The sequence below is a fragment of the Ammospiza nelsoni genome, chromosome 17, assembly GCF_027579445.1.
Source record: "Ammospiza nelsoni isolate bAmmNel1 chromosome 17, bAmmNel1.pri, whole genome shotgun sequence".
Lineage (NCBI taxonomy): Eukaryota > Metazoa > Chordata > Aves > Passeriformes > Passerellidae > Ammospiza > Ammospiza nelsoni.
The window spans coordinates 8,715,865-8,730,137 of record NC_080649.1 but is presented as its reverse complement, the minus strand read 5'-3'; the positions used below and the strand labels follow the sequence as shown (position 1 = coordinate 8,730,137).

Sequence of the window (14,273 nt, the reverse complement as noted above, 5' to 3'; positions counted from 1 at the left end):
CACAGGATGTTCCTACCCACTGTCAGTGCATTTTGTTGGAGCTAAGTCTCTGAGTTCAGGGGTTGCTTGGGCAAAGAGGGCTATTCCTAACACAGCAGGACTGTGGCTCTGGGTCTCTCTGTGTTTATGTGACATTTGGAGCCTGGGGCTGGTTTAAGCCTCCTTTGCCCCGGGAAACAAGAGGGTTGTTTGCCACCTTCCCAGCAGATTTGCCAAAGTTTCTTTCCAGTGTGCAGCTCAGTTCTTGAGAAAGAATTGTAAATACTTGTTCATATTTAAGAAATACCTAGAAATACCTCCCTGTGCCCGTAAATGTAGAAGAGAAGTGGTGGAGAGCTGGGGGGGCACACACAGAACAGGGAGCAGCACCGTGTGCTGGCAGCGAGAGCAGGACAGGCCGCTGGGAGCCAGAGCTGCAGGGGTTAGGGACTGCTCTGGTCCTCATCAAACCTTCCTCACACCCCCCAAACCTGCAGTCCCAGCTGTCCCCCCTCCTTCCTCCCCTAGTAGCCAACAGCCTTGTGCAGTAGGACCTGTGGATGGAGATATCCCAAAAAGGGAAAGCTAGGATCCTCTAGGAATTCCCATGGACGTGCCAAATACAAAATACCGAAACAACCCCCTCTCAGCAACAGACTAAATATGGTGTATACCCAAAGGATCAGAGCACAGGCCTGAGTGAAATTATTTCTCTTAACATCAACAGCTCTGTCTTCTTTGGAAAATAAACCCTCCTGGGGAAGATGGATGGGGCTCATATTGGTCTCATCATCTTAAAAAATACCTATGAGGGGAGGCTGGGCTGAAACCCTCTGCTGTCACTGGGTCAGAAACTTGCAGGTGGGATAGACCTGTAGCCCCTTCTAGTTCTGGCAAGTGGTGAAAAAATCTGGGCAAAGAGGAGAGAGGGAAAGAGCCCTGGGGTTTCTGCTCTGCAACATTTCAGAAATATCAGATGCAGGGTCAAGTTTGGGCCTCAGCTGGAGAAGACCAGATTTGCCAGGGCAGTGACACAGTCCCAGAGGTCACAGACTGTCCTGCCAGAGGAAGGGTTGGTGTCTGCAGAGGTGTGGGGCTGCCACGGAGCCAGGCAGAGCCTTCCAGGACCCAGCAGCGCCATATCAGACCTCTGCATGTGTGACTTTGTTGGAGCAAAGCCAGGGAAATTATCACCACCACATAAATCCAAGAAACTTGTCCTTGTTAGCCAAATGAATGTTCCTCACAGGGCAGGGTAGTTCCCCCATCTTACTTTTTTCCCCTGCAGTTTCTTGATTGCAAACTTAGCTTTTAATTAGAAACACAATGAAATGCAAGGGAATCCTCTGAAAAGTATGATCATTTTAACATTCATCAAAGTTATTCTAAGAAGTTCCTTTTAAACACATGCAGCTGTTTGACAAAAGCAGACACATTATAATAGTAGCTTAAAAAGGAGTGGAAATTATTCTGGCTGCTCTGCAAACCCCTGCACACGCAGGCTTGCTGCCCGAGGAGGGAGTTTAACAGCAGCACTGCTGGAGGGTGATATATGATGTGACATTAAACGGAGCTGGAAAGTCCAAAAAAATATTACTGCTTACTGCTGGGACTGAAAGAGTTTCACTCCCAAGCCATGTGGGGTAGGAATTGATGAGTATAAGCATGGCTTCCACCCTTCACTTAAAAGTTAATGTAAGAATATACTAATCTGACAGCCTGCCTGGGGGTTCCTGAAAGTTGTGGTGTTTGCTTTAAACCAAACTTGCCTCTAAATGAAAACTGTGGATTTCCAGAGGATGATTAGTTTGTTACAAGAAAATAAGCTTTGTTTAAACCCCCTTGATTTGTTTATTTATTTGTTTTAATTACTTTTCTAGAAAGAAATAAAGCATTAAGAAGCCTACCCTTAAACATCTCCTTACTGAATTTGCACTGTAAATATTGTACTTGGGGAAAAGAAAAGAGGACCCAAGAAGGAAAGAAGTGAACTTTCAGCTGCCTTACCATGATGTAACCTGAACACAAGAGAGGGGAAAAAAGAAAAGCACAGATAGTGATGTTAGTTTGTTAAATAAAGCATCAGGTAAGCAATTTTTGTTTTGTTTAAAAATGTTTTTACTCAAGTTTTACCAACCATGTTTCTCCAAGATGACAAATGTAATTAGAACAGGAAATTGTACTTGTGGATTATCCCCTGTGTCAAGCTGTGCCCTTGCAGCAGGAGGGACAGTCTGTGTCCAAGCCAGGACAATCAATCTTGAGAACAGCCTGATGAGGGAAAGCACTCACCAACTGCTTGGTGTTTGTGCTTCTCGCTGCTGCAGGTGTCAGGTGAAGTGTGTGAGGTGCACAGAGCAGGTCAGAATCAGCTGCTGCTGAAAGGGTGTGTTTGCAAGAGTGAACAAAGCTTTTGGGGTTTCTTTTCCTAAAGGTGATTACCCAGGGCTAATCAGTCCTCCGGAAAACTGATCCAGTGACACCGAGATTGGGAGCCTGACATGGGGGTGCTCAGGAAGGAAAATGTAACTGACTCCTCAGGGGAAGCTGATAAAGCTTCAAAAAATCTCCTCTGTGCAGGACAGAAACTAAAACCTCTCAAACAGTACGGCTGCCCTGCAGTCAAGAGACACAATTTGCTCTCCTTTGAGGGGAGAGCAAAAATTTGGTCTTGAAGAATTTTTTATTTTTAAAACTTGTAGGTTAAGTTCTTCCAAAATGCTTTCCAGATCTGATATCCACACCAGACTTCACTGGCTCCTTGTCACCTTCACTTGTGATAATGTGCTGAGACAACAAACAGCCTCTTTTAATGGCATTTCCTCCATAATGCTCTTGGTTAATGTTCAATCTCCAACAAAACTCACAAATGCATTTTGCTGTTTAAAGACCCTAAACTTTAAAAGACTTCTTTATGCTTGTATTTTTTTTAAATTTTCTGTTGTCAGCAGAAAGAATAAGGGCAGTTAATACAAGACATCCCAGGCTGCAATTATGCAACTTCTGAAGTTAACAAAATAATTTTTGTGTATGCTCACCTAGGTGGCAATTTCTTCTAAAACCTGAACCTGTGACTCTAGGCCTGCGAAATATTTTGATCTAAATATTGATCTCACCTTAAAAGTTTAAGGAATGCTAAGTGCATTCATGTGGGAAAGATTTGCAATTCCTCTTCACCCAGTAACAAGGCAGGCAGTGTGACATTTAGAGGATTTGCTGTATGTCAGCATCTTGAAAGATACTCTCATATTTCATGTACTGACAAGATAAGTGCTAGATGATTAATAATATTATTAGACCAGTATACTTTCATAGACATATTTCAAAGCTTTCTTGTAAATAAACATCACTGGAAATATGTTTTAATTTGCCTTTAGTTTGCTTGTACAATGATTATACTTTGAAACAAGAGATTGTTTCTAACCCCCAGATATGGGCTGTGAGGGTATTGGAGAATTAGATGAAATTCAAGTTACACCCAGAGCAAACAGACCAAATTCACCTAGTGTCCAACAGTGTCTGTACAATGGGTGAATCCCCAGAGAAAACAGTCCAAGGATTCCCTTTGTTTCAAATGCATTTTATCTCTGATTTCAGACATACATCTTTACCTCAAAGCTCAGTGAAGGATGCCTTTGTAGCAGCCTCTGCTTTCCTGACTGTGGAGAGAGAGGAGCCTGCTGAGCTGTGTGCCTGGGAAAGGGCAGGTACCAAACATCCTTTTGTCTTCTTCAGCCTAGGCAATTTTTTAAAATTTCTATCACCAAAAATTAATTTCCCAGGGACCTCCATGGCACCTGGGCAGCATCTGAATGATCTATGGTGGGAAGACAGAAAGCAGTAGCAGTGGCTTTGCTTACACCGAAACATTTGCACAGCAGAGAAGGATTGAGCTTTTGTGTTTTCAGAGCCTTTCTTCGCCCTTGAAAAGACAATTCAGAATCCAAATACACATAACGATTTGATCCACTGTTTCATGGAAAACACGGTCTAGCACTGAACTTCCAGAAAATCAAATGAAAAATTCAGGGATGGCTCTTCAGCCCAGCAGCTGAAGGTGACAGAGGTGTGAGCACAGAGCACACAGACATTGCCTTGTCTGATCCAGTGGTCACTGCCACTGCTGCAGGGGACTTACAGACGGATTTGATTGAGGTTTATTTGCAAACACACGTCCTCCCCTCCTGGCAGCACTCCTGAGACACACACATCAGCCAAGGAGGAGCTGCCAGCACTGCCAGTCACACGGAGGAGATGAGCTCACTGCTGAGGCTTCAGATGGAACTGCAGCCTCTGCAATCCCACATCAGAGTACGGGCTGCTGGGAGAAATAAAAAGTAGCCCTGCAATGCTAACTGGCTCAAATCAAGATAAAGGCAAAATTTCACAGTGTGAAATTCACAACTTGGGGTCCTTCACAAACTGCAGGTTCTCCTCCTCTCTTCCCCCCTCCCCACTACCATTTATCTAACAACAAAGGTTTCTAAGGACCTGACTCTAGAGATTTATTTATACAAAACTCCTCTCAGTACCACTGGATGTATTTAAAATTTAGGCATTTTGGTAAAATGAGAAGAGAAAAAAATAGATGTTATTTTTTAGGTATCCCTGCAAGTTTGGCTTTTAAAATAAATTACCATTTCAAAACATGTAAATATCTCAGCTAAAAAAGAGTTCTGGGAATCAGTTATCTACTATCAACTTTATTTTTAGCTTTGCCCAACTTAGAGTTTCATGTTGTTTGGGAAAAAACCCCAGAAGTTCCTTCGCCTCCCATATACCCAGTGTTACACTGCACAATTTATAGCAACTCCAGATGGAAAAAACTTACCCTTGTTTGTTTGCTGGAATGAAGATAAATATAGTCCCCATTTCTGGAGAATTAAAAACAACTATCCCTCTAAATCACTTCAATTCTTCTATTAGAATTTCTTTTCCCTTACTTATCTGAAAGTTACAGCTTCTTTTTAAAAAGAATGATTAAAATGTTTAGTTTGAACACTCTCAAAATACCACACAGAATAAAACTGAAAAATTTTATTCAGAAACACAGGAAAAACACACAAAGATACAAATGTAAGAATTATAAGTTATTATATAAAAATTTATTGGATAAACTCAGTATATTCAGGTGCAATTCTGGACACAGGATTCACTAATGTGAGTTCCTATACAGTCTTCCTTCTATCAGCACTGGGGAAAGAGAGCTTTGCTACCATTTTTAAATTGACAGTAAGCATGACCTTGTCATCCTGTCTCATGAGCAGATGTTACAAGCTAAAATGGTCCCACTGGATTTATTGGAGAAATGTATGAAATGAAGAATGTCCTAAATTAAATCTGACAGACCTTGAAATGAGAAATTAGAAAATGAAAGATATCATCTCTTTATACTTTGTAAAATAAGAGGCTCTTCGATGCTTGTGCCAGCCATCCTTCCTGGTTCTGGAATTCTGTCTGAAAATGAAACACAGACAAAAATACTCTCACGATCTGGAGCTCCAATGCCTGTTATCTTCTACTATTACCAACTTGGATGCACAATATCATTATAGGGGATTTAGGAAATTTTACAGATTAATGTTTCCATACAGCTGTAGGAGATAAACACTGTATTTCACACCTTTTCTCAGGATCCCCAGTCTGCTGGGATACTCATACATCTAAATAAACAAGGTAATTTCTAAAGTGAAAAGCAAGTTAGATGTTAAATAAGAGACTTGGCAGGTTGAGTCTATGAATGGACTTGATTACCTGAATATGCAGCCTAACGAAGAGTAGGATAATTAGTATTTTAAACCCAATGCCTTTAGGTCTCTACTAACATACTCCTCAAACACATGCAGATAGTAATTTCAGAATGTATTTACTTAAAGGTTCAAAGCCTTAAAAATGTAAGTTTTTGCTTAGTTCTAAAAAAGCAATGTGCTGTTGTGTCTCATGATTGATCCTGATTTCTGTAACTAACAGTAACCAATTAAATCTCCACGTGAAGTTATATTGGAGTCAACAGGGCAGGGTGACCCTGCAGAGTCAGCAGAAACAAAAGTTACTTTAAAAACAATTCTCCTATACACTCAGTTTGTTTTAAAAATGAAGAATTTCTGATAGGAATAATTGTTTTCTAACAAAGAGGTAATTTATAGTAGTTTTGCTATGGAAATTTTGTTTCTTCAGCCCCCTCTTCTGGCAGAAGAAAAACATCATTGTCTCAATGAATTAACTGTTAAAAAACTGTTAGTACTTCTCACCCTTTTTAGATGTCAGTAAGATCTCAGGCTTCATACTTTTGAAATTTTTGGATACAAACCAGACAGTTCACAGTATTAACAGGAGAATAATAAATCTGCACAGTAAAAAATGAAGCAATATGCCCAACAGTCTCTTTGAAGGAAAAAGCTGGGCCAATGAACCTTTTCATTCTCTAGCTTGGGTGGTATTCATTGTAAGCAGTCCAAAAGCAGACCAGAAAAGGCAAGTAAGATTTAGCAGTGTTTACTGTAGAGCAATGAACTTTGGGCTTAAGCTCTTGTGGCAAATAGGATCTGAATTATGTTCTCAGAAAAGGTTTATGCCCATGTAAAGAACTGACAGCTGAAGAGTTAAGAACTTTCTATAGAAATTGGGTTAGACCAGATAAGAAACAGAGATATGCCCATTTTTAAATATATTTTATTGAGAATTTAGGTTAAAATATTGTGCTGAATTCCCAGTATAGTGAAACTGTCTCTAGCTGACCCTTTTCAAGTTTATAATAATATAAGGGAGCACAATTTGGCCAGCTGAACATTTAGGGAAAAGGCATTTGGTGTCAGATGAAAGCACTCCTTGCACAGAGGAGGAGGCACACAGTGTCCAGCTGCATGGTTATGCTATTATAGACATATCCATGGTCTAGGAAATCTGGTCACAGATAAAAGTTCTGCAAAAATAACAATGCACACACCTTTTTGATTTCTCTCAGCAAGTGGTTTGCCAAGGTTCTGCTTTGGATAATTCAGCAAGGATGCTTTTGGAAGGATATTCTGGGTACTTTCTTCTTTACCAGCATGTAAGAAATGAGAGAGAATTCCATACAGGAGAGGTCTGCTTAAGGGAGAAATTCAAAAGTAGTCTGTAAAGTCTATAAAATACTGAGCAGTAAAAATACACCCTTCCCCCAGGACTTCTTAGATCTTAATATTTACTTCTACAATATGTACATATGTCTTTAATGACTTAAAACCCATCCAAGAACCATTACGTAAATAAGCACAGACCTAAGCTCCTCCTGAGCACCAACACTGCCCTAAAAAGCTCAGACTAAGAGACACTCCCCACTGAACTTCAGCTCCCCTGGCAGGTGAAGAACTGGAGTGTTCAGCAGAGATGCACACTCTCACCCATGCATCAGAAGGATCCACACACTCACAACAGATCAGACTTTGGTGGGCCAGTCCACCATGGCACATCTCAAACCTGGCTCTTCCTAAGCACTGACAGGTTCAGACAGCACAAGCACAGAGAGTGCTGAACGTGTCTGAACCTGCCTCAGCCTCAGGTCATTAATGCAGTTTTATTGCAGCACTCTGATTTTATATCTGATCTTTCTATTGCTCCACACAGCAACTCACAGATATGCAAAGAGCAGATCTGCTTTCTGTAGACTGTACTGGTAAGAGAGTTGTGTTTTGGTGCACAAGGGCACTCTGGGGAATGCCACAGTGTTGGCAGAATGCAGTGTTAGTTTGGAGTATGCCTGAACACGGCCCCATGTTTGGCATCCTGAAGCTGAATCCAGCATTTGAGAACATGCGTGGGAGCAGCCACATTTTAATTACTGAGAACATCTATATGTGTTTTATAATTACACTAAAGAGAAAAATATAGTGGCATACAGAATATACTGTGATTCCAAAATTCCTCCTTACACTGATTTTCCGCTTGCATCTTCAACTATATTCAGCTCTTTGGCAAGAAATTGTCTATCCAAGGGCACTTCAGGCTGGCCGGATTCTGGAAAACAAAATCCCTGGATCTTAAGACCGGTAAGAAAAATGTCACCAATTAATAGAAGACTTCAAAAGATCATAAGAGCACACACCTCCCTTTTAGACTATTAATAAGTAACAGTGTATTGTAATTCAGGGAACTCAAGCATTAGTGATTCATACAGGTATGATTTACAATAGCACATTACAGTTTTTATCTTCACTCTTAAAGAATGTAAGAAAAATATTAAAGAAGTTTTACAGTATAAAGATAAATTCATCAGGCAAACAACTCTTTCTCTAAACTACTACTCTCAGGCATGTCAAGAAATTTGAGTTTGCAGGCTGTTATCAAGTTTTCTTGAAAACGAATGGAGTGATTTGGCTAAATGCTGCAAATAGAGCTGTGGAGAGGTTGTTTGTACCCCGTTAATTCCCAAGGGAAGACAAGATTATGCAGCTTGTCACACTTACTGATTCCATAATATCAATGGAATTATTTAACCAAACAATCACTGATTATTATTACAGCGATAAGACAAATTCATGGCCAATACCTGCCATCAGAACAGATGCTGAGTATTTATACTTGTTGTACTCCAGGTATTCCCGAATGAGCTCATTGATCAGCAGGTTCTCCCGGGACAGCGTGGGCCGCGGCTCGCTCTGGTCATCCAGGGCATTGAACACCTCAGCTCTGATCCTCGCTTTGATTTGGGCAAGAGCTCCTCTTTTTTCCAGTGTGTCCTTTAGAACTACCACCATAAAAAGGCGCGTTAATTTAAAGCCGAACGCATTCCAGGAGCAGCAGCAGCATTAATTAGCCCCGATACAAACGGAGCTCTGGCGTGTGCCAGCGCCACAGCGATAAGGTATCGGCACCTGTGCACGTGCCAGGACCCACCAGCCAGGCACGTCCCAGATAAAATTCAGCCTTCAGAAAAGTCACAAATACAATTTTTTATTTTTTTAGTCGCAAGCATACATTCTGGCAACTTAAGAAACAGGATGTTACTGCACCAATACTGAAATATACGGAAATATACAGCCCGCAGTACATGACGGGGGGGCAGTGCCAAGGGACGGGGCCCCCATGAGCGCCCGCGGCACCTCTGAGACCCATCCGGGTGGCCGCGAAAGGCCGATCCACGCTCCTGCCCTCCCGGCAGCCCGAGACATCCCCGGCCCCGGCCCCGACCTGCTTTGAGCTCCGCCACCGTCGCCATGGCCGCCGGTACCCGAATGGCGCCGTGCTCACTGCGCAGGCGCGGAGCCGGGCGGCGGGAGCTCCCTGAGGGAGCTGCGCGGGGCCGAGAGATCACTGAGGGGACAGAGCGGGGCCGGGCAGGAGCTCCCTGAGGGAACAGAGCGGGGCCGAGTGGTGGGAGCGCCCTGAGGGAACAGAGCGGGGCCGGGAGCTCCCTCAGGGGACAGCGCAGCTCCCGTCCGGCCGCTCAGGGAGCGGAGCCCCGGGGGATCCCTCTGCTGCCAGCGGCCCCCAGGCCGGGTCGTGCAGGGATAGAATAACCAGCATCAGCAGCGCCTCCGTGCTGTCCGTGGAGCTACCGCTCGGTGTCTCCTGCTGTCCAGCTCCGTCAGCTGGGCGCAGTGTCAGGGGTGCCACGCTTTCTCCTTCTGTAATTTCAGAGGTTGGCAAAAATCGGGGAAGGAAGCATGGAAAATGAGCGAGAATTTCTTCCATGTGTGCAGCGGGGGAGTTCTACACGGAGGCCCTGACAGATGTACTGTTGATTAAAAGGACTCGCCAAAGCTGAGCTTCTAATGAGAAGGACTTGCCAAAATGTAACTGTATACGGGGTGTTTTGCAAGCCTGAGGATCCCTGGCGTGACTGGAGGCTTGTGTGTGTGCTCCGTGTTGCTGGGATGAGTCAAGAGTGTTTATTCTGTCAATGCATGAAGCATTTCCCAAAGGAAATGCAGCCGGGGTGGGTGAACAAACTGGATTTGCTATTGTCTGCTGGGGCTTGAAGGAAAATGTGAGTTGTCTTAGGCAGTAAAGGCTAAGACAAGGCTTATGTCTGGGAGTTGGGGAGTTTGTTAGGATTGTTTTGTTTTGTTTGTTTTTACATTTCCTCTCAAAGCAAATATTTATATGACAGTCTTCCAAAGCCTCTCTGGTAGAGGTCAATAAATAAAATTTAGGAAAATCAGAAGTGGTGGTGACGTCATTGTGTTTCCTTAGCCCAGCAGTCGCTGACAACGAGTCAGAGCAGTGCTTGCCCCATGGCTGCCCTGAGCCCGCTGCCCGGATCCCCAGGGCGACTCCAGGGACAAACAGCTGCTTATGTTTAATGTTACGGCATTTTCAGTCTAAACATGTTTCTCTGCATCCTTCCAAACTTCTTCATTACTTTATGAGTCACTTTTCCATCACACCTGATTTCTCGTTGATAAGTTCTTGCAGTTTTCCACACTGCTTCAGTTTTGTGTGCTGCTTCAATTTGTATTCTACCAAAAAAATAATATAGAATTTTGTGTAGTTCTTTTTTCTGCTTACAAGGGAATCTCCCTTTTAGACAAGATTTCAGTTTCTATTTGTTGTATTAATCTGTGTGTTAAAAGATACTGTTTACAACAATGGTTTGTGAAATCTATGTTCAGTGACTTTCTGGTACTCTGAGATTTGATTCTGTATTTCTAAAAGTTTGGCCTCGTGTCAGCTCTAGTTTTTCTCCTCCACAAAAAATATTCTGTTACATTTTTTTCCTGAACTCTTTGGCTTCCTCTCACATTAATTATTTACTCTGTATTTTGATCGTGTTCTGGTTTACAAGGAAATAGAATTAATTAGAAGAGAACTAGTTTGATGTGGAAATCCAAGAATAATTTTTTGAGGAGAAACATCATTGACATGAAGCATGGCAATTGTGACATTGGGACAGTCTGGGGCTGAAAGAAAAGTATTTGGAATGCGAAACTTAAATTTTGTTAGTTTTTTAGCTTACAGTAAACATGTGGGTAAAAAATGTATCTTTCTAGACACTCCTTACTTCATGCTTATTTACTTTTGGATATAAAAATAAAGGGAATCATACTTGAACATTTAGCTGTTCTCTTGCAATACTATAAAGATTTTAACATTATATGAATTAAGGTATGGGTTAAACTGACAAACTCCTAGGACTTCTGACACCCAACGTGTGTGGTTTGATCTTTCTGTGAAGATTCTGCTCCGCTCATCAGCGCAGACGGGAGCTGGGCGGGCTGGACTCAGCTGCTGCTGCTCTTCGACCTGACACCCTGAGAATGCAGGATCCAGGGGGACAGAGCAGAAATATTGCAGCCAGATGGACAATCTGGCCACCACTAGCACAGCTCTGAAACTGCAGCTCTGCAAGGGCAGGTGAATAAAGAAGCAGTCTGTGATATATTTTTTGTGTGTGCGATTCCTGCTTTCAAGTTACACATTAAACAAACAAGACCTGTCTCTTATTAACAATTTTGTCTGTTACCATGATTGCTTTGGATGGACAAGAACATTTAAAATTGAGGTTTGTGTGATTAAAGATTTCAGATATTACTGTAGGGTACTATGTAACCACCCTGCTATTTCCTGCAGCGTGTAATGCCATTCCTACATATGTACCACCATACTCTAGCTGGGCTATTCTGGTACAGTAGTCAGGCGAGCTGACTGCGGATTTAACTGGTGCATTTTAAATAGGATGTAAAGACACCGTGAGAGACAACCCAATGCAACCACATGGCTGTGCAGTCAGCTCAACTACTGCGTATTTTGATGCAAACCTGGTTGTGGACGAAGTTGTTTTGGTTCTGTTCGTGCTAGTCAACTTGAACTAGGCAAGGGCACTGAAACCCGTACAGCTGGTTCACGCTGAGAAGTGAACTATTTGAAGGTGAGCTTAGGCTTTCCCTGGGGCCTTCCCCTGGGATCCTGCGGGGCCGGGGTGCCAGCGGGGCACTGCGGTGCCTCTCCCCGGGGAACACGTGGGGACTCTGTTCCCAGGGGCCGGAGCAGCGCCTCGGAGAGGGCGATACCGTCGTGCCCACCGCTGCCTCCGGCCCAGCCCAGCGGGCAGGTGCGGGTGCGAGGCGCAGGGCCCTGGAGCCTGCTGGGGCAGCAGAGCCGGGCAGGCGGGCGCGCCCGCGGGGCTCCGGGGGCAGCGATTCCGCCCCGGCTACGCTGCCGGGGGCGCGGGGCATTTCTGCGCTGTACAAAGGCACGCGTCGGGCTCCGGCCGAGGCTCCTGGGCCCGCCGCCCGCCCTGATGCGGAGGCGTTGGTGGCCCCGCGGGCCGCGCCCAGGCCGGCGTTGCGGGCGCACCCGCGGTGCCGCACGCGGCGCTGACGGGCCGGCCCTGCCCGCCCAGGCGGGGCCGCGCAGCGCGGGCGGCGGCGGCCGGGGCTCGGCATCCCCGTGACGCGGAGCCAATCAGGGCCCCGAGCTGCCGCTGCCGGCCCAGCCCCGCCCGCCGCCGCTCGGCCGGAGAGCTGAGGACGGGAAAGCTCTGCCGCGGGAGCCCGCGGTCGCTTCGCCGCGCTCCATGGGGATCGAGAGCTTCTGCAGCGCGGACGCTTCCGAGCCCTTCTGGGTGAGCGGCGCCATGGGGCCGGGTGCGGCTCGGCGGCGGCGGCTGCCGGTGTCGGCACGGAGGGATGGTGGGGAGCCGGGTGGGGCTTGGGTGGTGACGGAGCCCGGCAGCGGGGGAGCGGGAGCCGGCAGCGGGAGAGCGGGAGCCGGCGGTGCAGGCGCTCTCCGGCAGAGCGCGGGTGCTGCGGTGCGCCCCGGCCGTGCGGCGTGTGAGCTCCGGCGCGGAGCGGCCGCGGGCCGGCGGGGCCGGGCTGGGCCGTGCTGTGCCGGGCCGTTCCGGGCCGTGCCGGGCCGGCCGCTCGTGGTCTCCGCCTGGGCGCGGTGTCCCCACGGCCGGGTCGCGGAGCGGGCGCGCCTCGTGTGCGGGGCTTCCGGCAGGGGGATGCTTGGAGGGGAACTGGCCAGGGGGTGCCTGCCGGGCGCTGGGAACGAGCTCCGAGTGCCGGGACAGGGCTCTGCCCACGCGTTCGGCCGCTCGCTGCGTTCCTCGGGGCGTGCGGGTAACAACAATAACGGTGTCTGACGGCTACTGGCACACGAGAGCGGCTGGAGGAGGCTTCTATCGCACCTTTTACAGCAGTATTTTGGCTCTTCCTTAGCGAAGAGGGGTGAGCGCAGGTGCTGTGCTGTGCTGTGCGTGACCTAGGCACAGGTGAGCGGTGCGGGCACGATGCGGTGCCTCTCGCTCGGCTGAGACTCGGGTTCCTGTGCGGGGACACGCCGGTCCTGGAGCAGCACCGGAGGGAAAATTCATCTCAGGAGCAAACTGGTTGTGTGTAGAAGGAGGTTGCGTGGAGGAAGGGAAGAGCTGGAAGTTAGGAAAATAAATCTGGAGTGAGAGCTACTGAAGTCAACATAAGAAGAGAACTACTTGTGTATTCATCAGATGTTTGCCAAATAGTTTTGAGCTAATGAGCTGCCTTAGTAGTGAAAAAATAAAACAGAATCAGATGTCTCAATAAATACCATTGTACTATTTATCTCAAGAACAATTAGGATATTACTGAGTAGTTATCATCATGTTAAAATCATCATGTTAAAATCAAGACTAAGACAATTAGTTTTTTTCAGCTGATTAGAAGTGACTGCTAACTTGCTTTTATATTGCTTATACTAATATCTCTTTTCTGCTATTTCTCAGGTTTCTCAGAACTGCCTTAATTATGAACTGTCATTATACGTATTTTTTTTCTCTTCCCTAGAATGAGACTTTTCATTTGAAGGGCTTAGGAGAATGCATGTTTCAGAATGAGTTTATGGAGAAACTGACTGGAGAGAGTAGTAGGGTTGTGACAAAGAGTTGCCAGCTCATTCTTTGAGCTGTGAAATTGTAACATCAGGTAGGCACAAGAGAAGTTGTGCCACACATAGGAAGTTGGAAGCAACCAGTTTATATAGGATTTTTCACAGCAGATTCTTTTATTACTAAAACTGTTCTCATGTTTATTATAGCCATTTCTGGTATTTTTGTAAAAAACTACTCCATACGTTTTTTTCCACTAATTGCATTGATTCACAGTGTTTGGGATTTGACATCCTTCTCCAAATCACATGGAGTCTGCCTTTCATTTCTTGCAGCTAAAGATCCTGTGGTTGTTTGATTTCTGGGCTCTTCTGATCCTGCAGAAGAATAATTGTGCATTTGAGTGAGGGTTAGATGTGCCTGGAAAAAACTTCCTTCATGCTGACCTTGTCTTCACAAGTAACACTCTGTTTCCTCTTTGTTGCATCATTCCCAGTAGGGGAGAGTA

At 45.5% G+C, this 14,273-nt stretch overlaps 2 protein-coding genes across 5 annotated transcripts in view; one reads left to right on the top strand and one right to left on the bottom strand.

The window, feature by feature from the left end:
* Positions 1-5,001: 5,001 nt before the first annotated feature.
* On the bottom strand, positions 5,002-9,199 carry CEP20 (centrosomal protein 20). 4 transcript variants are annotated; one of them, XM_059484251.1, is made up of 5 exons: positions 9,148-9,199; positions 8,507-8,704; positions 7,890-7,974; positions 6,926-7,068; positions 5,002-5,436 (listed from the first exon to the last, which is right to left on the bottom strand). In XM_059484251.1, the coding sequence occupies exons 1-5, from the start codon at positions 9,173-9,175 to the stop codon at positions 5,360-5,362; spliced, it is 531 nt and encodes a 176-aa protein (XP_059340234.1). In that variant the 5' UTR covers positions 9,176-9,199; the 3' UTR covers positions 5,002-5,359. The 4 variants fall into 4 exon arrangements, 2 of the variants coding, with proteins under 2 accessions (XP_059340234.1, XP_059340235.1); XM_059484252.1 differs by having other exon boundaries at positions 6,926-7,065; XR_009419619.1 differs by having other exon boundaries at positions 5,342-5,436; positions 7,857-7,974.
* A 3,211-nt stretch (positions 9,200-12,410) lies between these two features.
* The window catches only part of LOC132081226 (multidrug resistance-associated protein 1), a 47,438-nt gene continuing 45,575 nt past the window's right edge, over positions 12,411-14,273 (top strand). Inside the window, exon 1 of the mRNA XM_059484806.1 lies at positions 12,411-12,523. Coding sequence (XP_059340789.1) covers positions 12,476-12,523 — 48 coding nt within the window. The 5' untranslated portion in view covers positions 12,411-12,475. The remainder of the gene's footprint in view (positions 12,524-14,273) is intronic.

Bases quoted from the DNA above. Each gene is read 5' to 3' on its own strand.
- CEP20 (XM_059484251.1), bottom strand. From the start codon at position 9,175: ATGGCGACGGTGGCGGAGCTCAAAGCAG. The intron at 8,705-9,147 runs GTCGGGGCCGGG...TTATGGTGGTAG, and splicing joins GGTGGCGGAGCTCAAAGCAG to TTCTAAAGGACACACTGGAA. The intron at 5,437-6,925 runs GTGTGTGCATTG...TTTCATTTTCAG, and splicing joins TGCTGAGAGAAATCAAAAAG to ACAGAATTCCAGAACCAGGA.